Genomic DNA, 25978 nt, shown 5'->3' with positions numbered 1-25978 from the left:
CCACAAGGCCAAGGAGGTCTTTCTGGGGGAAGACAGTCATTGTGAATTTTCCGTAACAGAACTTAACTCTAGCTGTCACGGCATCTGAAAGAACTCTGAGGGCCTGAGAAGGGGACCAGTAACCTAAGTGGTTCCCTTTTTATGAGCACATCCTGGATAAGTCCAACTGGGCCCCCACATTTACTACCACTTCCTAAGAAAAGTCTGGCTTTTGAAAACTACCTGTTACAGTCCACAGATAAAGAGTATTTTAATTACTCTTCTCTGGGTAATCTAGCCAGTTACATGAAAAACAAACTGCCATTATTTTTTTGGTAATAAAGTTTTTGAAAATTGTTTATGAAAAATTCCTAAGCTTTCGAAGAATATGATGAAAGGCTTGAATGAATATATTCTAATAATACGGTTATCATTGCAAAAGCTGAGCAAATGTGGAAAAGTATATTTCCAACTCTTCAGGGATAATAGTAAATAATCTCATGAGGAAAAGGATGAAACAGTCACAGACAGCTCTTTTCTACCCTGGGGCTTTTGCAGTGGCCATGCCCTCTTCCTGGAATGTTCTCACTCCTTATGAAAGCTGGCGTTTTCTCATCATCCAGGTCTTAGCTCAAATCTCACTTTCTCACAGAAACTTTCCTGACACTCACCCCAACTCTACTGCAAGTCACTGCATGACATCCTTTGGTTTTAATTTCTTCTTAGACTTGAAGGCCACTTATTTATGTACTTCTTTCCTCATTCGTTTATCTATGTCTGCAATTAGATTGTGAACTCCAAAGATCAGCGACCTTGTCAGTTTTTTTCATTGGATACTAAGATTAGTGCCCAAATAGATGTGGAAAGCAATGAGATCACAGAATTGTCATATTTACAAAAATAAAGGAACTAAATAGGTAGTTAAGCAGGGTCTCATGTGCCATTTGGGGTACTAGCCTTTACTGAACCAATCACTGATGGGGGAATGAGATTATGCAGAACAATCAGGCCCATCCTTGAGCTGGGGGTTGTATCCCTTTCCCATATCACAACTTTAGGAACCAAGGTAGGTAGTACTTAGGGACCTCTTGTTCAGAGTTTAGAGCCCTCGCATCAAACAGGACATTTTTGCCACAACAGTTGGCAAAATGGGTGCTTGGAGGTGTAGCAAGTCTCTGAACAAAACTGAAGTTCTTTTGGGAAGGGAGAAGGGGGTAAATGCTATATATTTCATATGTTCTTTTATTTGGAAGCAGTAGATAACGGAGTTGCTAAAAGTTTTTCTCCTAATTTTTGTACTGTTTGGTCTGATGAGTAAAGACTGGTTCAAGATTCTAGAGGTTGATGTAGACAGGAGATCCATACAGTCACAGTCCTTTGGATTAAGTCCAAGCTTCTGCTTTAGAGCTTGAGGAGGAACCACCATTTCAGCATGCAGCTGCTGACTAAGAAGGGAAGGAAAGGGGAGACATGGGCTCCTCTTCCAGCTGTTTTAATCCCATGCCTGTCCTTAGAAGAATACAATCTATTCTGGAGAACCCATCTCATTTCTGCAATGCTTATTATTTTATCCTACCCTTCTTCCCCAAAACCTAAGGAAAAATTTGGGGCCTATTTTGGGAAGTTAAGAGAAGACAGTGAGTCATCAGAATGGAGGGAATGGAGCAACCATTCCATTTTCTATTTACCTCAGCTCTATGCTCTGTTTATTCTAATCAAGGTAACTTTTGCCTTTTATATAATTCTCCTCTCAGAGCTTTTTCTATGTCGCACAACAGGGGGAAGACTTAAAACGGAATAGATAAGATGTGAACAATGAAATATTCAAAATTCCACAGCCTCTATACTATTACCTATTATTAATATATATATATTTGTGTTTGAAATGCAAAGGGTGTGTCAAGCCAGAAAATGTCATAGAGTAGTGAGACTTTGATGTTTGATGATCTGTTCTGAATATGTTTTAATGATTTAATCATTTTGTGATAGATTCTTTTTAATGAAGGCGGCTATCCTTTCTTTTTTGTTGTTACTTGTACCTTGATAGACCTACCTGACCTATTAAACAAACTGTTAATTTGGGATTTTCCGATTTTCCCTCTCTTCATTCCATATTTGATCACTGACCCAATTCTGTGCATTCTTGTTAACCACAACCACTAACTCAGTCTTGGCCCCTGTCCCAATATAGGCAAGAGGAGGGTCCAAGATGGCAGCACAGGAAGATCCTGAACTCACCTCTTCCTGTAGCCACATTAAGCCTACAGCTACATATGGATCGTATCCCTTTGAAAAAGATATGAAAACTAGATGTACTGCTTTCCACACATAGGATAGAAAGATTACATCCAGAGGGTAGGAGAGGCAGAGACATGGGTCTAGCAAAAAGCCCCATCTCTGGCATGGTGACACACAATAGGGAGACATCTCCCCAGATAGTTGCTTCTCCTGGAAGAGCAAGGGGTTTGGTGCCCGACGTCAGGTACCCTGGTCCCTGGGATCTTCCCTGGAAAGACCAGCCCCCAGGATGTCTGACTTGGAAAAACCAAGGGGCTGATGTTCATGGATGACAAGTGTTATAAGAAACTGAGATTTCCCCCTTGGAGGGCTCACATGCAGTCTCATTCATCCTGAGACCCAGTGATAACATAACAGTAAAAAAATCACTTAGATTACATGTGAAGGAGACTTATTTGCTGATCTGGGGGCATCAGCTGGAGGAGGGGGGAAAAGCTGAGATACTTCGTGGAGACAGAGATGTTGGAGGATGCCATTCTTGCACTCTCCACGTAGCCTGCTAGTACAGGCAGGTGAGCTGGAATGCGGACCCACCCACTGCCTTGCCAGGGTGGTTGAGAGCACGTGATGGAGATACTTGCTGAGGCTGGAGGACATGGCAGTTGCAGCACTCCCTTGCTCCCTTGCTGGGCTGGGCAAGCACAAACAGTTAAGGAATTCTTCTACTTTCTGACTAAAATCTGTGAGCTTGGATGGTGCAACATTACTCTGCTCCCTGGCTAGGGCTTACGAGTGAGCAGTTATGCATTTCTCCCTCTCCCTAAAGTTGTATGAGACACACTCTCTCTCTGCATTGCTAAAGTTCATGGGCATGTGCAGTCAAGATATTTTCCCACTGCCTTTCTGAAGCTGGTCAGCATGCTCTGCCTAGTACACCTTGCAGCTGCCTTGTTAAAGCCAGTGGGCATGTGCAATCCACATAGGGGACACCTCTTGATCTCCTGGTCTTTGTGGCCAAGAAGGCTGGCATTCCAGAACTCTACAGGACTGTAACAACTTGAAATATAACTCTTGGCAGGCCATTACCCCCAGGGCACTGCACAGATAGCAGACTAAAGCACAACCCCAATCTTCCTGAGGAAAGGCCTATTTAATTAAACTGGAGCTTCAGCTGGGGGGACAGGCTTCAGATTTCCCTACATCTAAAAGCTAAGGGAGTGCTTCTAGGGAATGTAATCACGGAGACACTATTCTTGCACACCCCCTTGGCACACACACTACAGCTTGACAAAGTTCCCAGAAAGGAGTTTATACGCTTATCTGGAGCCCTGATGTTTGCAACCTTCACCTAGAGAATACATCAGATCTCTTGGTCAGGAGACCAACAACTGTTGCCAGAAAGGACTATATATATCTGCTTACTTTAAAGCTGTTGCCTGAGCATCTAGCTTCCAATCAGTCTGAAATTAGGTGTTAAGTGAGATTCCTCCTCTTGGATGACTGACAGGTATTGGCACATCCTCAACTGTGGGAATGTATCAAGAATAAACCAGGCAGTTTAGATAATCACAAAGGTTTGAGAGACAACCAAGAATGAAGGCAAGGTTGAATGAGAAGGATCATCACCCACACAGTGCCACTCCTTCAAGACTGAGAAGGAAGCTATTTCACCTGATATATAGAAACAAAAAGAACCAAGCAAAATGAAGAAACAAATATGTTCTAAACAAAAGAATAAGTCAAAAACCTCAGGAAAAAAACCTTAATGATAAAGAGATAAGTAATCTACCTAACAAAGGATTCAAAATAATGGTCACAAAGATGCTCACCAAATTCAGGAGAAAACTGGATGAACACAGTGAGAACAACAAAGAAAACAAAGTACCAAACAAGTCACAAGGCTGAAGAATACAATAACTGAACTGAAAAATATACTAGAATTGAACAGCAGATGGGATTAAGTAGAAGACAGATCAGCAAACTAGAAGATACAGCAACTCACTAAGGGGAGCAAAATAAATAAATAAAAATATAAAAATGAAGATAACTTAAGGGACCTTGGAGACAATATCAAGCAGAATATTCACATTGTAGGGGTCCCAGAAAGAGAAGAGAAAGCAAAAGGGGCAGAAAGCTTATTTAAAGAAATGATGTCTGAAAACTTCCCAAACCTAGGGAAGGGAGTAACAATCCAGGTCCAGGATTCCAAAGAGGAAGCCCAGAGAGTTCCAAATAAAATGAACCCAAAGAAAGCTACACCAAGACACATTATAATGAAAATGTCAAAAATTAAAGACAGAGAATTTTAAAGGTAGTGAGAGAAAACAAATAGTTATGTACAAGGGAAACCCCATAAAGCTATCAGCACAAACTCTGCTAATCAGAGGGAGTGGCATGACATATTCAAAGCACTGAAAGGAAAAAAAATTTCCAACCAAGAATACCCTACCCAGCAAAGTTATCATTCAGATTTGAAGGAGAGTAGTTTTCTAAGCAAGCAAAAACTGAAAGAATTTATCACTACTAAACTGTCCTAAGAAATATTAAAGAGCCTTCTTTCAGCTGTAAAGAAATAGCACTAAATAATAATAATAAAGCAGATGAAAGTAAAAACTTCACTAGAAAAAGTAGATATATAGTAAAGGTAGTGGATAAATCACTTAGAAAGTTACTAAGAAGATTACAAGAAAAAAGTAGTAAAATTAACTATACTACAATAATTAGTTAAGGGATATATAAAATAAAAAGATGTAAAAAGTGATATTAAAAACAAACTGTGGCAAGGGGGGAGTAAATTGTAGAGTTTTGGAATGTCTTCAAATTTCAGTTGCTACCAATTTAAGATAGACTGTTATATACATAAGATGATGTATGTGAACCTCATGGTAACCACAAAGCAAAAACTTCTAATAAATACACAAAGGAAAATGTGAAATAAATTTAAGCATAACACTAAAGAAAGTCATCAAACCACAAGGGAAGAGAGAAAGAGGAGCAGAGAGGAACTACACAAAAGTCAAAACAATTAATAAAATGGCAGTAAGTACATACCAATCAATATTTACTTTAAATATAAATTGACTAAATTCTCCAGTCAAAAAAACACAGAACAGATGAATGGATGAAAAAATAAGGCACAGCTATATGTTACCTACAAGGAACTAACTTAAGAGGTAAGAACACACACAATTAAAAGTGAAGAGAAACATATATTCCATGCAAATGGAAATGAAAAGAAAGCTGGTGTAGTTAGTTATACTCATATCAGACAAAATAAGCTTTGAAACAAAGACTGTGGTAACAGACAAAGAATGGTGTTACATAATGGTAAAGGGGTCAATCAGCGAAGATGTAACATTTACAGATATATATGCACCCAAAATAAAGATGCTCCAAGATATATAAAGCACATAATAACATAACCAAAGGCAGAACTTGACAGCAATACTACAGTAGGGAATTTTAATACCCCACTTACATCATTGGATAGATCATCCAGACAGAAAATAAGGAAACATCAACCTTAAACAACACATTAGATCAGACAGACTTAATAGATATGCAGAACCTCCCATCCAAAAGCAGCAGAATACACATTCTTCTCAAATGTACATGGAACATTCTCCAGGATAGATCACATTAGCCACAAAACAAGTTTCAATAAATTCAAATAAACTGAAATCATCAAGCATCTTTTCTAACCACAGTAGTATTAAACTAGAAACCAATTACAAGAAGGAAACTGAAAAAACTACAAATACAAGAGGATTATACAGCATATTACTAAACAACTACTAGTTCACAGAAGATATCAAAGGAGACATAAGAAAAATACCTACAGACAAATGAAAACAGAAATAGACATACCAAAATCTATGTGATGTAGCAAAAGCAGTTCTAAGAAGGAGGTTCGCAGCAATCATGCCTACCTATCTCAAGAAACAAGAGAAATCTCAAATAAACAATTTAACTTTACCACTAAAGGAACTAGAAAAAGGAGAACAAAGCCTGAATGTAGTAGAAGGAAGGAAATAAAGATCAAAGTGGAAATAAAAGAGAGAGACTAAAAGGGCAATAGAAAAGATCAGTGAAACTAAAAGTTCATTCTTGAAGGAATATACAAAATTGACAAACTTTAGCTAGATTCACGAAGAAAAAAAAAGAGCTCAAGGAAATAAAATCAGAAATGAAAAGATGAGAAGTTACAACTGAAACCACAGAAATGCAAAGGATCATTAGACAGCTATGAACAATCAAACAACAACAAATTGGACAACCTAGAAGAAATGGACAAATTCCTAGAAATTTACAATCTTCCAAGACTGAACCATGAATAGAAAATCTGAATAGATCAATTACTAGTAAGGAGATTGAATCAGTGATCAAAAACCTTCCAACAATCAAAAGTGGACCACACCACTGTACTGGTGAATTCTACCAAAAATTCAAAGATTTAATACCCATCCTTCTCAAACTCTTCCAAAAAAAACTGAAGAGGCAGACAGCTTCCAAACTCATTTTATATGACCAGGATTACCCTGATACCAAAATCAGACAAAAACCTCATAAAAAATCTACAGGCCAATATCACTCATGAACATAGATGTGAAATCCTCAAAAAATATTAGAAAACCAAATTCGATAATACATTAAAAGGACCATATACCATGATCAAGTAGGATTTATTCCAGGGATGCAAGAATAGTTCAACATCTACAAATCAATCAACATGATACACCACATTAACAAAATGAAAGATAAAAGTCATAGGACCATCTCAACAGATGCAGAAAGAGCATTTGACAAAATTCAATATCCATTTATGATAAAAACTCTCAACAAAGGGTATAGAGGGAACATATCTCAACTTAATAAAGGTCACATATGACAAACCCACAGCTAATATCACACTTAAGCTGGAAGTTTTTCCTCTAAGATCAGGGAAAAGACACAGATGCCCACTATCTCTACTTCTATTTAACATAGGATTGTAAGTCCCAGCCACAGCAAGTAGGCATGAAAGAGAAATAAAAGGCATCCAAATTGAAAGGAAGAAGTAAAAGTGTCACAATTTGTAGATGATATGATACTGTATATAAGAAACTGTAAAGACTTCACCAAAAAAACTGTTAGAACAAATAAATGGATTCAGTAGAGTTGCAGGATACATTAATACAGAAAAACATGTTGCATTTCTATACACTAATAACAAGCTAATAGAAAGAGAAATCAACAAAATCCCATGGACAATTTCATCAAAAATAATAAAATACCTAAGAATAAATTTAACCAAGAAAGTGAAAAATCTGTAATTTGATCTGTCCTTTGGAGTGAGTGGTGTGTTGAAGTCTCCTAGAAGGAATGCATTGCATTCTATTTCCTCCTTTAATTCTGTTAGTATTTGTTTCACATATGTTGGTGCTCCTGTATTGGGTGCATATGTATTTATAATGGTTATATCCTCTTGTTGGACTGACCCCTTTATCATTATGTTATATCCTTCTTTATCTCTTGTTACTTTATTTGTTTTGAAGTCTATTTTGTCTGATACAAGTACTGCAACACCTGCTTTTTTCTCCCTATTGTTTGCATGAAATATCTTTTTCCATCCCTTCACTTTTAGTCTGTGTATGTCTTTGGGTTTGAGGTGAGTCTCTTGTAAGCAGCATATAGATGGGTCTTGCTTTTTTATCCATTCTATTACTCTGTGTCTTTGATTGATGCATTCAGTCCATTTACATTTAGGGTGATTATTGAAAGATCTGTACTTATTGCCATTGCAGGCTTTAGATTTGGGGTTACCAAAGGTTAGCTTCTTTACTATCTAACTGTCTAACTTAACTGTCTTATTAAGCTAGTATAAACATAGTCTGGTGATTATTTCTCTCCCTTCTTATTCCTCCTCCTCCATTCTTTATATGGTACGTGTTTTATTCTGTAGTCTTTTGTATTTCCCTGAAAAATCTGTAATTTGAAAATATAAGGCATTGATAGAAGAAATTGAGGAAGACACAAATAAATGGAAAGAGATTCCATGCTTATGATTTGGGAGAACTAATATTGTTAAAATGTCTGTACTACCCAAAACAATCTACAGATTTGATGCACTCCCTATCAAAGTACCAATGACATTTTTCACAGAACTATAACAAATAATCCTAAAATCTATGGAAATACAAAAGACCCTGAATAACCAAAACAATTTTGAGAAAGAACAAAGCTCCCTGATTTCAAACAATACTACAAAGCTTACAGTAATCAAAGTAATATGGTATTAACATAAAAATAGATACATAGATCAATGGAACAGAATAGAGAGCCCAGAAATAAACCACACTTATATGGTCAATTAGTCTGTGACAAAATGGGAAAAGACAATCTCTTCAATAAATGAGTGTTGGGAAAACTGGACAGCTACATGCAAAAGAATGAAACTGTACCACTACTCACATAATATACCTCAAAATAGATAAATGACTTGAATGCAAGACTTGAAACCAAAAATCTCCTAGAAGAAAACATAGGCTTAAGGTCCTTCACATTGACCTTAGCAATGTTTTTTTGGATCTAATTCCAAAGGCCAGGGAAACAAACGCAAAAACAAACAAATGGGACTACACCAAACTAAAAAGCTTCTGCACAATGAACAAAACCATCTACAAAACAAAAGGAAACTTAGTGAATGGAAGAAGATATTTTCAAAATATATTCAATAGGGGTTAACATCTAAAATATATAAAGAACTCATACAATTCAATAACAAAACATAAACAATCTGATTAAAAAATGGGCAGAGGATCTGACTAGACATTTTTCCAAAGAAGATGTGCAGATAGCCAACACGTACAAGAAAAGATGCTCAAAATCATTAAATCATCAAGGAAATTCAAATCAAAACCATAATGAGATACCATCTTATACCTGTCAGAATGGCTATTATCAAAAAGAGAGGAAATAACTGTTGGCAAAGATGTGAAGAAAAGGGAATCCTCATGCACTGTGAGTGAGAATGGAAATTGGGCAGACACTATGGAAAACAGTATGGAGGTTTCTCAAAAAATTACAAATAGAAATATCATATGATCCAGCAGTTCCACTTTGGGAATTTATCTGAAGAAAGCAAATAATATCAATTCAAAGAGATATATGCATTCCTGTGTTCACTGTAGCATTATTTACAATAACCAAGATAGGGAAACAACCTAAGTGTCCATCAGTAGATGAATGGATAAAGAAGATGTGGTACATATAACAATGGAATATTATTCAGCCACAAAAAAGAAAGAAATCATGCCATTTGCAAAAAAATGGACCTAGAGGGTGTATGTTAAGTGAAATAAGCCAGGGTGGAGAAAGACAAGTGCCATATGATTTTACATATTTGTAGTATCTAAAAACAAAACAAAACAAAATGAATAAAATAGCACTAGACTAATAGACACTGAGAAGTGACTGATGATTACCATAGAGGAGGGGTTAGGATGGGTCGGTAGGGAGAGAGATAAAGGGGCACAAAAATTCTCAATCGTAATATAAATTTGTCACAGTCACGGGTATGGTAGTACAGAATGGGGAATATAGCCAATGATTCTGTAACATCTTTCAATGTTTACAGTAACTGCACTAGTTGAGGTGAGGATTTAGTAATGTGGGTAACTGGTGAACCACTGTGTTGTATACTTGAAATGAATATGAGATTGTATATCAACTATGCTTCAATTAAAAAAAAATTAAAAAAGATGTGATACACACACACACAATGGAATACTAAAAAAGAGTATTTTGCTATTTGTGACAACATGGATGGACCTTGAGGGTATCATGCTAAGTGAAATAAGTCAGATAGGGAAATATACCACATGATTTCACTTATACTTAAAAACAAAACAAAACTCAGACTAATAGATACAGAAAACAGATTGGTGGTTGCCAGAGGTGAAGGAGGTTAGGGGGAGTGATATGGGTGATGGGAATTAAGAAGTACAAACTTTCAGGTTATAAAATAAATGTACAACATGGGGCATTATAGTCTATAATATAGGATTAACTTTGTAAGGTGACAGATGGTAGCATGACTTACCATGGCGACCATTTTGCAATGTATACAAATGTCAAGTCACTATGCTGTACATCTGTAAATAATATAATATTATGTCAATTCTACCTCAATTAAAAAATAGTAATTTTATCTGTCTTTGATGCTCCAGACAACTAGCACAAGAACATGCAGAAATGAAAGGAAAATCAATGTTCATTGATTTCTTGTCGATATTTTCTCTTTGCTTCTGGTTTTAGATTCTGAACTGAAGACATTTTGTTCCAGAAATATACTCATCATTCTTGGCTTTTCCTCTATCATGGCTGTGATTGCTTTGATTGCTGTGGGGCTGACCCAGAACAAACCACTGCCAGAAAATGTTAAGGTAACTCAGATCTGTGTGTCTGTGTTAATGAGGAGGTCTGGGGGTGTGGAGGGAAAGGGAAGTTATGGTAAATCAGAGCATACAGGGAGATTTGAGGCTCTGGCAGCCCAAGAGCAAGCCAGTATCCATTGGATTAAGGGAGTAAAATGGAAATGGATTCTCATTCTGGAAGAGGGAATGTCTGGATTCAATTAGTGGTGGGAAGATAATTGTCTTTATGATTGTTCAGCAGATTAATTAAATCATACTCTAATGGAAACAAATATTTTATTTACCTCATCCAGATCTGTATTATACTGTGCTGATATTCTATGATTTAGTACTATCTCTACTTCTTACCCATTGTTTCATTGTGGATGTGTTACAATACTGCACTCTTTGTTCTTTTTATTCTATTATTATTATTATCATCATCAAAATAATAAAACTTATTAGCTCTGTATAAAGCACTTGGAAGTCAAAGATTGTGGATAAGATTTGTTCATCTCCAAAATATTAAAAAAGCAGCAAAATCAACTTAAAAAGACTCCCAGAGAACATATAAATGTATTAAATATAGTGATTTGAAATGAATTCATATGTGGACAGATTTCTTGTGAAATTTCCACATTTGAAAAACTAGTTAATATAATTAAAAAGAATTAGGGTCATTAACTGCTGTGATTTATTTCTGCTTCCTTTCAAATTCATCAAAGTAAAATTTCAAAGACATGAGTATCTCACAAGTACCTTCCAATATGGCTATTTTATTTAATCCATTAATTTAAAAATGTGGTAAATGTAAATTTATATTGTAAATATACAATTTTAAATTTTCATTGAAATTACAGTAAATAAATCTACTAGGGCTTGTAATACATCAATATGCTAATGAGCACATAGGTATATGGAGCAATGATATACGCAGAAGTTAACTTGACCACAGAGGCCCTAAAATACATGTGCAGAAGAGTATTTTCTTGTACTTGAAGATACTAAACTAAGCCTGGGAAGATGGATGCATATGCCAGGCCTCTGAAACTTTTGCCATCCACCAAAATCCCTTGCTGTATAGCAGAGCCCTGGATGTTACATTGGCATCTATTTGCCACACAAATTCAGCTCCGTAGGGCTGTGCACAGCAGTCCCTTTGTTAGCATAAAAGGCTGATACTATCTCATTGTCAACGGTCTCTTGCCTTTTAACTTTGCCTCTCTTGGCAAAACTTCACTCACAGTTGAAGCCTCATGACATCTTGGTTCTGCTATTTGTTTACCAGCTCTGAAAGTACATGATTGCCTTCTTGATTTGACCTTTTTACATGTTCATCATTGCATCATTGGAGAGGGGAACTGCCTAGGAGGCAAATCTATGACACACTTGAGCTCTGTGTTCCCAGTGAATACTTGCGGTCATGGATGACCTTCCTGCTTCGAGTGGTCGTCTTCAAGTCTGTTGTGATTCTGTGTTGTTGTGTTGGCCTGGCAAAACGTAACAAGGTCTTTGGCATTCTTTAACTAAAAGGTATGAATATTTGAAGAGCAGACACTGGCATGTGAAGTGAATTTATAGCAGTATCACTAGTTTATTCTATACAAAGATAGTTTTATATATGCAAATTAGTAATTTTTTGAGGTTCTATACTAATTTTAATAAAAGTCCTGATGTGCGCATGTGCATATAGCACAATTGTACATATATATGCAAAAATATTTTAGGAACTTGTATTTGGTGATGGCTTTAAGCTATGTATGTGGTCCAGTTTGACAGTCATTAGCCACATGCAGTTCTTTCAACCTAAATTAACTAAAATCAAATAAAGTTTATCCCTCAGTTGCACTACCTGCGTTTCAAGTGCTCAGTAGTCTAATGTGGCTACTAAACTGAACACTATAGACATGGAACATTTCTATCATTGCAGAAAGTTCTATTGGACATTGCTGCTTTAGATATTTGATAATATCTTAGAATTAGTGAGAATTTAAGACTTGTGAAATTAAGAGTTTGTTTCTTGTGTGTTGTAAATTAATACTGGGATCATTCCAAAGCTACTAAATTGTTTTGAGTAGTTTGTTGGAATAAAAATATTTCCTTTCAAAAATGACAATTTAAAATATAACAATTATTTGGATATTTGTATGTGGTACATTTGTTTTAAAAACACATATCATCATCTCTTTATGACATACCTCATTCAGCAGCTCTTCATTTGTTCACAAATTTGTGTATTAAGAATTATTTATTACGTATCTGTGTCAGGCAGTAGACTACACAATTGGGAAGCCAATATAAAAATGACTGAGCTTACTGTCTGAGGAAGGAGACACATCTAATAGATGACGCAGATTACTAATTACAATTCCGATTAAGTCCCACAAATGAAAGTTTTGGGGGCCAAGGAAATCTTTTCTGAAGAAAATGACATTAATAAGAACATGTGAAGGCTGATTAGAAGTTAGTCAGTTTAGAGATGGGTAAAGAGTATTCCAGGCAGAAGGAAAGCAAGTGCAAGAATCTCACAGTAGGATGTATTTGGATAATTTCCAGGAATTGGTCAGAGAGCAAGATGGGGCCATGTGTTGGATAAAGATAGGAGAGTGAGGGAGGTGATGTGGGCAAGGCATTGCAAGTTAGGTTGAGGGTCTTAGTTTTAATCCTGAGAGCAATGGGAAGCCAGTGATAGCATCAGATTTGTGTTTTGAAAAGATCACTCTTGCTGCAGTGAATTAGTGGGGAAGGATAAAACTAGAACTATCTGTACCTAAGTGTCCCTTGGGGAAGTGCGTTTGTCCTGGTGGACCTTGGTGGGGAGGACTGCTTGGTTCACCATTTCTTAATTGCCTGCTCATCACTGAACACTAGAAGTTAGTGAGCTGTCAGATATTCTATTTAGCAGAAACACTGAATATTCTGGCACACAGAGCTCCACAGGGTTCTCTCAAAGGCACCAGATTGACCCAACACCAAACCACATGCCTTGATTAAAAGCTTCCACATTGATGGAATGCTGGCTCAGGGACCAGACTGAGCTTTCTAGTTTCACAAAGAACTAACATTCTGCTCTTTGATAAGTATTTGTAATTTTACCTTTTTAAGGAGTTGTAAAGATTTGCTCCAATTTTCAACCTCAAGTACTCCTGGAAAATATCTCTATTATTCTTATTCCACTGGATTTTACTGTTGCTGGTTTTAAAATACAACACCTGGAGATGGATAGTAGTGTTGGTTGCACAACAGTATGAATGTACTTTATGCCACAGAATTGTAGACATAATGGTTAATACGGTAAATTCTGTATTTTGTGTATTTTACCACAATTAAAAAAATAAAAACAACAAAACTGCAGTTTGCATTAAAGGTCTGGTAACTCCAGTTAAAGGAAAAAGAAAGGAAGGAAGTAGTCTCCAATTGTGTATAGGCCCTGCCAGCATCACAGTAGCTAATGGAGACCTGATTTGTTTAGAAAATTAAAGTCACATTCGAAAGGATAAGCTGTTTATTCAAAAGGACTCACTGAGACAGACTGATGAGATTGCTTACTTTCTGTTAAAGCCACAGGGACTTCTAAGAATGATTCTGAAGAAAATACCATTTGATCCAGTAATTCCACTCCTAGGAATTTACCTGAAGAAAACAAGATCCCTGATTCAAAGAGACATATGCACCCTTTGTTTGAATAAACAAAGTAGCAGTATTTACAATAGCCAAGATATGGAAGCAACCTAAGTGTCCATCAATGGATGGATGGATAAGAAGAAGTGGTACATATACACAATGGAATATTATTCAGCCATAAAAAGAAAAGGAATCCTACCATTTGAAACAACATGCATGGAGCTGGAGGCTACTATGCTCAGTGAAATAAGCCAGGTGGAGAAAGACAAGTACCAAATGATTTCACTCATTTGTGGAGTATAAAAACTAAGCAAAACTGAAAGAACAAAATAGAGGCAGACTCACAGGCTCTGAGAAGGGACTAGTGGTTACCAAAGGGAAAGGGAATGGGGAGGGCGGGTGGGAAGGGAGAAGGTGATTAAGGGGCAGTATAATTCACAATCACAATATAGGTAGGTCACAGGGAAGGCAGTACAGCATAGAAAAGACAAGTAATGACTCTATAACATCTTCCTATGCTGATAGACAGTGACTGCAATGGGCAGGGGAGGGGACTGGCGGCGGTGAGGACTTGATACTATGGATGAATGTTGAAACCACAATGTTGTTCATGTGAAACCTTCATAAGACTGTGTATCAATGCTACTATAATAAAAAAAAAAAAGGAAGATTTTGAAGAACTAGTATGCCTGAAGTGACCAAGAGAGGTTAATTATTATGCTGTTGTCCATGTTACCTGGTTTATGGGTTTTTCTTGGGGGGTGGAGTGGCACCTTTGAACACAGGGGTTAGGAATGACAACTCTGTATGCAGTTGAAAATCTGCATATAACTTTTGGACCCCCCAAAACTTAACTACTAATAGCCTATTGACCAGAAGCCTACCTACTGATAACATAAAGTCAGTGAACATGTATTTGGTATGTTGTATGTGTTATATAATATATTCTTATAATAAAGTAAGCTAGGGAAAAGAAAATCTCTTTTCAAATTGTTGCAAATCTCTAAAAAATCTTTCAATATAATTATTGAAAAAAATCCACATATAAGCAGACCCATGTAGTTCAAACCCATTGTTTAAGGGTCAACTAAACTATATAGACGTTGAATGTTAACCTCTTTTACGACTGAAAGTTTAGGAACCATAATCCCTCCCCCACCATTCATTATATTCCTACTTTGTGCCTGATATATACTATGGTGGATGCTGGATACACTAGGTGAGCAAAGAAGACCTGCCCTATTGTAGCTTACATTTGAATAGGGAAGACAGACATTAGTCAAATAATGCATAAAAATGTAACTGCACATCCTATCTTTAGAGGAAAAATGTCAGTACTCTGAGACATGGATTAGGAGGGTAGGATCAAATTTGAGAAGGTCAAAGAAGGCTGGAATCTCAGGTGAAGGGCTTTCTGGAAAAGATGGCTCTGGACAGGCTCTGGAAAAGAAGTTGCATGGCCCATGGGAAACTGAGAGCAGGCCAGTGTGAGGGCAGGTGTTTTCTAAATCTGGAGACTCAGAGGACAGGGTTGAATATCCCACTTTTGTAGGGCCAGGAATAGGTCATCTGACACTCTGGTTTTCTCTTTCTTTCCATATTTAAAGACACTTATTCAGAAGCCTCGACCTACAACATTTGGATAGGTAGAACTATGTCCATCTTGGGCAGGGGGTCTTCCCACTTCCAAATTGCCTTCACGCTCTGTTGCTACCTGCATCTCCAGGTCTTCACCAAAGCCCTTACAATGGTGTCTCCATGAATCATTTCTCCTGTTCCTTTTTCTAGACCACTGCTTCATGCCATTCAACATTGCTCATGAAGATCAGTTATGATTGCTAAAATCATTTGCATGATCAAAAACTAGTTTAAGAAGAAAGTTGTGTGCATAGTAAAATTACAGTTTTATAAGGATTACTATGCATTTAAAAAAAAGACTGTTAGTAAATAAATCAAAATAACAGTGATGTCTAGTTGGTAGGATCTTAAGTCTTTTTTTCCTGTTCCCTTTATTTTCTAGATGTATTTAATAAACTTTTAGTGCTCTTAAAATAGAAAGCAATAATGAAATAATAATATTAGGGAAATGTCACATCTCTTCCTCACTTTTTTTTTTTTTGTAATATGAAGGACATACTCACAGGGGCTTTTAGAAATGTTTTAAATATGACCTACAGAGAAATACTGGGCAAGGATGAGAGCACAGCAAGGCACAGCATTTCTCAAAGCATTTCTGTAGGGTAGAGATTTTGTTTAAAATAGAATTCTGTTGTCCCTGAGTCAGGGGAATACTGGCTCAAGGGAGGTTAGGCAGGTTTCTCCACTGTCAGACTTCCCTGAAGCATTCACTACCTAGTGATTTTCTGAGCCCAGAAGAGGGAAAGAGCACTCAATATTCACACTTCTGGGAAGGTTTACTTGCCCATATCTTGCAGTTTTGCTGCTCTCTGTAACATGCATTGGAAAATGCTAGTGTGGCAAAAGAGAACAAAAGGTGGTGGCTTCCTGGGCTCTAGATGTATCTATCTGTCAAGGCACTCACTATCTGTACCTATTTAGGCAAGTCCTTGAACTGTTCTGGACATAGTTTCTCATCTATAAAATAGGAAGATTAGATGGAATGAACTTCTAGCTCTAAAATGGGCCAGCTATGAAAAGTGAGTAAATATGGTGACAGCTTTGTTATGATGAAGGACAAACTCTCAAAATGCTCAAATTGAGAATTTTCAGACAATGAATTTTTATCTATCCCTCAAGCAGCAAGCAATGCCAATTGATATTCTGCAAATCATCTTAGGAGACAAAAAACATCTGGCATAATTCAACAGGTTAGCATTTCAGCTTGCATACACAAGGTGAAATGTCCTCAATTCTTGTGTTAAAGTACAATCTATCCCCTTCTCAAACAAAATGTAAAACCTTCCATTTCTCAATGGAACTTCACTGTATAAGTCCTTTGAGAAACAGGCTGACAGAAGCAAGGCTTTGCTCTACTGGAAGAGTGACTTTCATGTCGACAGACAGAACAGAATGTCCAGATTCTAGATAAAGGCTGTGTAGCTCTGGGGGTGGGGTGGGGTGAGGTGGGGAGTGTGCCCAGGCTGGGGAGAATGCCCTGTGAAACTGGTGAAACTGAAATCAGTCAAATGAAAGGGTAGGTTGGAAAAAACCATTTTTTATTGCTCACAGCTTGCTAGAATTCGCTAGCTAGGCCTGGCCCCATCCATCTCCTCTGGCCACTGCTTGCGCTCCACCTGTCTCCCCAGTCCCTGCTAGCCAAGCCCGCTTGGTGCTCTCTGTCCCCGCAGCCATGGCGCGAGCTCTTTCCCCTCCCACCCCCTTCTGGGAGTAATCCCGTGGGCAGGTCCTTGGTGACTAGCAGATGCCAAACCAGTTACATACTAGAAACAAAGGGGAGGAGAGAATTCTCTGTCCACCTCTTGGCCCAGATCGCTGGGAGTCTCTGCAGTGGTAAACACCTATTGATATGTAAATGAACTAGGGCTAGACAGGGGATTCTGGAAATTGTGTCATTTATCCCACAGACTGCTTGCTGTTACTGCCTCACTACCTTGTATCATGTGCTACTGTGGTTGAAACACCTTCTGGCAGGGAAAATTCAGGAGCCCTACTAGGGAACAACAGAATTTTCTGCTGTATAATCCCTGAGCCTCTTTCTCCACCCAGAGAGGTTTCCCACAGGTCCAAAGGTCCCAGACCTGTCAGACTCCTCTCTGCCTACAACAGTCACCATATGAGTCAATTCTTGGTTTCCTCTTCCTGCAAGCCTAGCTGTAGAGGAGTCTGTCCAGCTTGCTTCCTCACCATGCCTGAAGCAACTATTCAGGTCCTTTTCTTTTCTTTTCTTTTTTTTTTTGAGAGGGCATCTCTCATATTTATTGATCAAATGGTTGTTAACAACAATAAAATTCTGTATAGGGGACTCAATGCACAATCATTAATCAACCCCAAGCCCAACTCTCAACAGTCCCCAATCTTCTGAAGCATAACGAACAAGTTCTTACATAGTGAATAAGTTCTTACATGGTGAACAGTAGAAGGGCAGTCATCACAGAAACTTTCGGTTTTGATCACGCATCATGACCTATAAACAATCAGGTCAAATATGAATATCTGTTTGATTTTTATACTTGATTTATATATGAATCCCATATTTCTCCCTTATTATTATTATTATTTTTAATAAAATGCTGAAGTGGTAGGTAGATGCAAGATAAAGGTAGAAAACATAGTTTAGTGCTATAAGAGGGCAAATGTAGATGATCAGGTGTGTGCCTATAGACTAAGTATTAATCCAAGCTAGACAAGGGCAATAAAACATCCATGGATGCAGAAGATTTTTCTCAAAACAGGGGGAATGAGGTTCTGAGCCTCACCTCTGTTGATCCCCAATTTCTCACCTGATGGCCCCCCTGCGACTGTGCCTGTCTTAGGTTGTTCCTCCCTTGAGAACTCTTACCCATCTCTGGCTAACCAGCCATCTTCCAGGGCCATACAGGGAAATGTAAAGTTGGTAAGTGAGAGAGAAGCAACATTGTTTGAAAAGGTTAGCTTTTTACTTCTTTGCAGATTTATGCCCTGTGGCTTCTATGCCCAGCATTTGTCTTGAGGTATCTTTACCACTTGGAAGAATCATGATACTCGGTAATTTCGATATGAGGCATGAATTCTACTTAAGGGTTGTAATTAGGAAGGAAGAAGAAAAGCTATAGAAGTAGCAGATGGAAGAAAACATGGGAAGATTATTTCTTTGACATATCTTCTTGTAGAGTAACATAAGCATGTATAGGTTTTAAACTACTAATTAAATTGCATACACACATTAACATAATAGGAATACAGCTACCTAACCAAAGCAGACCTACAATTACCAGCCCTCTCCAGTGAAACCAAAAAAACCAGTTAGGCACCCTAGGCATTTGTGAAAACTTATCAATGATATGATGGATATTGTCTAACTGAATTTGAATAGTTTGAGAAAAATCAGACAAATTAAAACAACAATTCCTGGGAACTGTTCACATCCCATATGTTCTTTTAACAGTAGATAGTCTATAGCCGCAAGATTTTGGAGCACTGCAACTTGCACTTCTCCTAATTCTTGGTTGAGTTCCGACAGTATAGATCCAGTCAAATTTGTTGTTTTACTGTATGCACAGGCCAGCTTAGCTATCTCCTTCTTCATTCAAATGGCAAGTCCAGGAACCGGTGGGATGAATGCAGCTACAACTGCAACAGTGCCAGGATCTTTGTTGAAGTTTTTTGATGATCATCTTCTGGAATGACTCTTCCAGAGAATGTTGATGTTGGAAGTTCTTCTTCATATAGTATCTTAATTCGTTTTCTGTGTAGCCAAATTAGGCTTTGATCCTCTGTATAAACACAAACAAACCCTTTGCCCACACTTTGATGTGTCAGGTCCTTTTCTTTATAAGGGCATAATGCTAATTACCACAGGGAATCCCCGCTGTTTGTAACCAGGCAGAGACACTGGAGGTTATGGAAGGTCAAGGATCTTCATGACACTGAACATGAAATGAATAAATGGTCTGTCATGAAATGAACAAAGCTTGACACCTCAACAGACTCTTCTTTTAGCCTTCTCAGTGGCCCAGTGAGGTCTCTTGGATCCTCATTCTTGTCTTCTTTTTTCCCTGGAGGTTCTTAGGTTCTTTCCCAGTGGTAAGACAACATGAGGGGATATATATAAAATGATTGCCAAATGAAGCATTATCAAGTAGCAGACGACCACACTTTTCTACAGCTCAAATGAGCAGCAAACTGTGACAAGAGTGGTTGGCTCACATTTTAAAAGTGCCTCCTCTGTTACTCTTCCTTTTCTGTCCCCCAAATAGGGATGATAAATAAAAAGTACATGTGTCATCATGCTCCCCTTACAAGCCCATGGCAGATATCTTTATTCAACATGGCATTGTTTTTCCTGATTAAACCCAAGGATGTAACCAAAGATGAATAAATGTTGATCAAAATTGGCATTCTTCAATCTACTCCTAGGTAAATACCCAAAAGAAAGGAGAGCTTATGTCTACAAAATCACATGCACAAGAGTGTTCCTGGCAGATATACTCTCAGTAGTTCCAAATTGGAAACAACCCAAATATTTATTAACAGAATGGATAAAATATCACATGCATACAATGAAACATTCTATAGTAATGAAAAAGGACAAACTATTGATACACAGCATTGGAAGGCATCTTAGGGACAGTGCAGAGGTAAAAGAAGTTAGACATAAAGGAGGGACATTATGTGAGTCCTCTTACCCCTTTCCTAAAAACCAGGCAAAACTCAGAGGGTGGATGGATTTTGCCCACAGAAGAAATTGACTGAGAGGGGCACCAGGAAGCCTTCTGGGGAATAGTAAATGTTCTGTTATCTTGATCTTGGTGATGGTTTATACGGATGTGCACATAGGCAAAAATTCATTGGGATGCACACCTAAAATCTGTGCACTTTGCTATGGTATTCCCTCATTAAAAGTCCTTAAAAGGTGGCAACAATTTGAGAACTATCGTTCAGCCCAGGTTCCTGTATCTCTCTGTATAAGGAGAAGAATGCCAGTAGAGTCTCTGTCATCTGTTAGCTGTGTACTTGAATAAATTAACCCTTTGTACTTTAGTTTCTCACCTATATAGTGGAGATAAAAAATAGTACCTACTATACAGCACTGTTCTGAATGTTAAGTCAGATGATTCTTATAAAATGCTTCATGTAACACCTGCCTGGTACATTTAATGTGCTCATAAGATGTGATGTAGTGAATTTTTTCCCCCCTTCCTCCTCTGACCATCTAGTTTTTCTTATTCTGTTTTTCTTACTCCCCTGCACCTTCTTTCTTCCTTTCATCTCACCTTAAGAGCCAAAAACATGAAGTTAAAATAACTTTTAAATAACTTAAAAATAAATTTAAAAAACGTTTAAAATTTATTGGATAATTTACAGATATATTTATAATTAAAAGCAAGCATGCTTAGTATTTCCCATATCTTTCTTCCAAAGCCAGACCACATGACAGAACAATTAAATTACATATCTGGGCTGGGTCATAGGCATCAGTAGCCTTTAAAGTTCTCCAGGTAATTCTACTGTGATTCCAATGTGCATACAAGTTTGAAAACTACTGGATTAGTGGCTTTGTATTCCCTCCATATTGTCTCAGCCACTTCAGCTTATGGTTCTGAATCTTGGCTGCACATTAGATTACCTGACATACTTCTAAATGATACTGATGCTCAGGGCCCCACTCTGTGTAAGGGCCTGGTTATTTCTAATGTGAAACTATACTGATAGTCCCTATTCTAGAGGGATTGGTGTCCTGATAGATTTTTTGATTAGGGAAACACAAGGCATTTCTATCCATACCCTCATGCTGCTCTTAAGTTAAAATATATTCTCATGTTTTTAAAAACTCTTGTCTTTGTATCCTTGCTGATGCAAGCTGAACATGGAGAAGAATGATGTAATGCTGATATGTTCTCGGTTTATTTTGCCCTCAGTTTGGGATTGTGCTGGATGCAGGCTCTTCTCACACCAGTTTGTACATCTATAAGTGGCCAGCAGAAAAGGAGAATGACACAGGGGTGGTGCATCAGATAGAAGAGTGCAAGGTAAAAGGTAAGATGAAGGAAAAGGGGAGAGCCAAGTGGGTAATGAGAACATGAGAAATGTATGGCAAGTGGAACACATGAGAAAAAGGAAGTGAAGGGAAGAACATAGCGGAGCTGCTATTATTACCGTATACTCATTATAAAAATAATACTGAAATAAGTCCTTAATGATCAAGAGCTCAAAGAATAAACAAACTTAAAAATAACTAACAGCAGATCTTATCAAAAGGACACTTCTGTGTGCCATGCACCAACTAAGTACTAAAAATGCATTATTTTATTTCACAATCTCCCATTGGAGTATCATTATTTCCATTTTTACGAAATAATTGCACTGTGGTTGAGAGAGGTTATCCCACTTATCTAAGGTTACTTGACCTAGTAAGTGAAGGAAAAGCGCTTCAAATGGAGATTTGCCCAACTTCAAAGCCATGATTTAGCCAGTTCTCAAATTTGAATCTGTATCAGAACCACTGGAAGAGTTTGTGAAAGCAGATCTGGGCCTCACCGTCAGTTTCTGATTCTTTAAGTGTAGGTTGGGGCCCCAGAATTTGCATCTCTAACAAGTTCCCAGGTGATGCTCATGCTCCTGGTTCAGAGAATCACTGCTCTTAATTTTTTATCCCCTAATCTCTAGCTTGGAAGACATTTTTTTTCTGGTATCATTAATCTACAATTACATGAGGAACATTATGCTTACTAGGCTCTCCCCTTCAAAAAGTCCCCCCCACAAACCCCATTACAGTCACTGTCCATCAGCATAGTAAGATGCTGTGGAGTCACTACTCATCTTCTCTGTGTTGCATATCCCTCCCTATGCCCCCCCATTATACATGCTAATCGTGATGCCCCCTTTCCCCCTAGCCCGTTATTCCTCCCTTCCCACCCATCCTCCCCTGTCCCTTTCCCTTTGGTAACTGTTAGTCCATTCTTGGGTTCTGTGATTCTGCTGCTGTTTTGTGCCTTCAGTTTTTTCTTTGTTCTTGTACTTCACACATGAGTGAAATCATTTGGTACTTGTCTTTCTCTGCCTGGCTTATTTCACTGAGCATAATAGCCTCTAGCTCCATCCATGTTGTTGCAAATGGTAGGATTTTTTTTCCTCTTATGGCTGAATAATATTTCATTGTGTATATACCACATCTTCTTTATCCATTCATCTACTGATGGACACTTAGGTTGCTTCCATTTCTTGGCTACTGTAAACAGTGCTGTAATAAACATAGGGGTGCATCTGTCTTTTTCAAACTGGGCTGCTGAATTCTTAGGGTAAATTCCTAGAAGTGGAATTCCTGGGTCAAATGGTATTTCTATTTTGAGCTTTTTGAGGAACCTCCATACTGCTTTCCACAATGCTTGAAATAATTTACATTCCCACCAGCAGTGTAGAAGGGTTCCTTTCTCCACAACCTTGCCAACGATTGTCGTCGTCCTTTGGATGGTGGTGATCCTTACTGGTGTGAGGTGACATCTCATTGTGGTTTTAATTTGCACTTCTCTGATGACTAGCCATGTGGAGCATCTTTTCATGTGTCTGTTGGCCATCTGAATTTCTTCTTTGAAGAACTGTCTGTTCAGCTCCTCTGCCCATTTTTTAATTGGATTATTTGCTTTTTGTTTATTGAGGTGCGTGAGCTCTTTATATATTTTGGATGTCAGCCCTTTATCGGATTTGTCATTTATGAATATATTCTCCCATACTGTAGGGTACCTTTTTGTTCTTTTGATGGTGTCCCCTGCTGTACAGAAGCTTTTCAGCTTGATATAGTCCCACTTGTTCATTTTTGCTTTTGTTTCCCTTGCCCGGGGAGATATGTTCATGAAGAAGTTGCTCATGTTTATGTCCAAGAGATTTTTGCCATTTTTTTCCCTAAGAGTTTTATGGTTTCATGACTTACATTCAGGTCTTTGATCCATTTCGAATTTACTGTTGTGTATGGGGTTTGACAATGATCCAGTTTCATTCTCTTACATGTAGCTGTCCAGTTTTGCCAACACCAACTGTTGAAGAGGCTGTCATTTCCCCATTGTATGTCCATGGTTCCTTTATCATATATTAATTGGCCATATATGTTTGGGTTAATGTCTGGAGTCTCTATCCTGTTCCACTGGTCTGTGGTTCTGTTCTTGTGCCAGTACCAAATTGTCTTGATTACTGTGGCTTTGTAGTAGAGCTTGAAGTTGAGGAGCGAGATCCCCCCCCACTTTATTATTCCTTCTCAAGATTGCTTTGGCTATTCAGGGTCTTTTGTGGTTCCATATGAATTTTTGAACTATTTGTTGCAGTCCATTGAAGAATACTGTTGGTGTTTTGATAGGGATTGCATTCAATCTGTAGATTGCTTTAAGCAGGATGGCCATTTTGACAATATTAATTCTTCCTACGCAAGAGCATGGGATGAGTTTCCATTTGTTAGTGTCCTGTTTAATTTCTCTTAAGAGTGTCTTGTAGTTTTCAGGGTATAGGTCTTTCACTTCCTTGGTTCGGTTTATTCCTAGGTATTTTATTCTGTTTGCTGCAGTTGTGAATGGAATTGTTTTCCTGATTTCACTTTCTATTAGTTCACTGTTAGTGTATAGGAAAGGCACAGATTTCTGTGTATTAATTTTATATCCTGCAACCTTGCTGAATTCTGATATTAGTTCTAGTAGTTTTGGAGTGGAGTTTTTAGGGTTTTTTATGTACAATATGATGTCATCTGAAAATAGTGACAGTTTGACTTCTTTACCAATCTGATGCCTTATATTTCTTTGTTTTGTCTAATTGCCATGGCTAGGACCTCCAGTACTATGTTGAATAACAGTGGGGAGAGTGGGCATCCCTGTCTTGTTCCCGATCTTAGAGGAAAAGCTTTCAGCTTCTCACTGTTCAGTATGATGTTGGCTGTGGGTTTATCATATATGGCCTTTATTATGTTGAGGTACTTGCCCTCTATACCCATTTTGTTAAGAGTTTTTATCATGAAGGGATGTTGAATTGTATCGAATGCTTTTTCAGCATCTATGGAGATGATCATGTGATTTTTGTCCTTCTTTTTGTTGATGTGGTCGATGATGTTGATGGATTTTTGAATGTTGTACCATCCTTGCATCCCTGAGATGAATCCCACTTGGTTATGGTGTATGATCCTCTTGATGTATTTTTGTATTTGGTTTGCTAATATTTTGTTGAGTATTTTTGCATCTATGTTCATCAGGGATATTGGTGTGTAATTTTGGAAGACATTTTTGAAAGCCTTTTTTGTATGTGTGTAGGCGGAGAAGGCCAAATCATAGGCTCTTATGTCTTGGAAAAGGACTTTATGGATCATTTAAATCTCGTTTTACAGAGAAGGAAGCAAAAACCTAGAAGACTAACTCTTGCAAGCAGCAATAGTACCAGGCCAAGAATCTAGGTCTGCTAACTGAACTCCAGGCTGCCTGTTACTCTGAGATGCTGTTACATATTGATATTTTTCTAATTAGTTTTCTTTTAAAGCAACAAAACAAATTAATCGTTAACAGTTCAACTCTTTCCAGTCTCTCCCATCCAATACCCCAGCATGCACCAAATGTTACCATACCACATTGTCATCTCTCTGACTTCTATTTCTCTTCCTTTTGAATCAAGTACCCACTAATTATTAATCAGACAAGTAACCTAGTCCCCTGGATATCATTAGCTTTTACTTTGGTGGCCTATGGGGTCCACTAATTTCCACAGTTTGTCAAGAAAGCAGTAGAGAGATGTTTCTGAGAGAGCAAGTCATTCTACTCAGTCACCTGATGTACTCAGAAGTTGACCCCATCAATTCTTAGACAGTACTTCAAGCATTTCTTAAAGCCCAAATCCCTCAACTTACTGGCTTCTATTTAATTCACTGCCTTCCATTTTTTAAATCACTGTTGTTTTTTCAATCTAGCAGGTACCTTTCTTCTGAGACTTGACCCATGTGTTTTTGAACTAACAAATGCAGCACTTTTTCCCTTTCAAAAGAGTTCTCTATTCAAATATTTAGACGAAGGGTGAATTAAAGCCACCAGTTCTTAAAGGCCATACTTTTTAATTTGAAACAGTAGCTGAAAACTTAGAGCTGATTTTTTCATTACTGTTGA

General features: G+C 37.8%; 1 protein-coding gene across 6 annotated transcripts in view; it reads left to right on the top strand.

Annotated features, from left to right (window-relative positions):
• The window catches only part of ENTPD1 (ectonucleoside triphosphate diphosphohydrolase 1), a 101856-nt gene that overhangs the window by 48025 nt on the left and 27853 nt on the right, over positions 1-25978 (top strand). For 5 of the 6 annotated variants that reach the window (XM_017656821.3, XM_017656820.3, XM_017656817.3 and 2 more), the window contains 2 exons: positions 10513-10640; positions 21773-21890. In XM_017656821.3, the coding sequence (XP_017512310.3) occupies positions 10575-10640; positions 21773-21890 (184 nt within the window). In that variant the 5' untranslated portion in view covers positions 10513-10574. Of the gene's footprint in view, positions 1-10510; positions 10641-21772; positions 21891-25978 lie in introns of those variants that run through there. The other variant, XM_017656819.3, reaches the window with a different exon arrangement.

The sequence above is a fragment of the Manis javanica genome, chromosome 7 (assembly GCF_040802235.1).
Source record: "Manis javanica isolate MJ-LG chromosome 7, MJ_LKY, whole genome shotgun sequence".
In the NCBI taxonomy this organism is placed as follows: Eukaryota; Metazoa; Chordata; class Mammalia; order Pholidota; family Manidae; genus Manis; species Manis javanica.
Note: the sequence above shows the minus strand (reverse complement) of the source record. Positions and strands in the feature narration are given on the sequence as shown.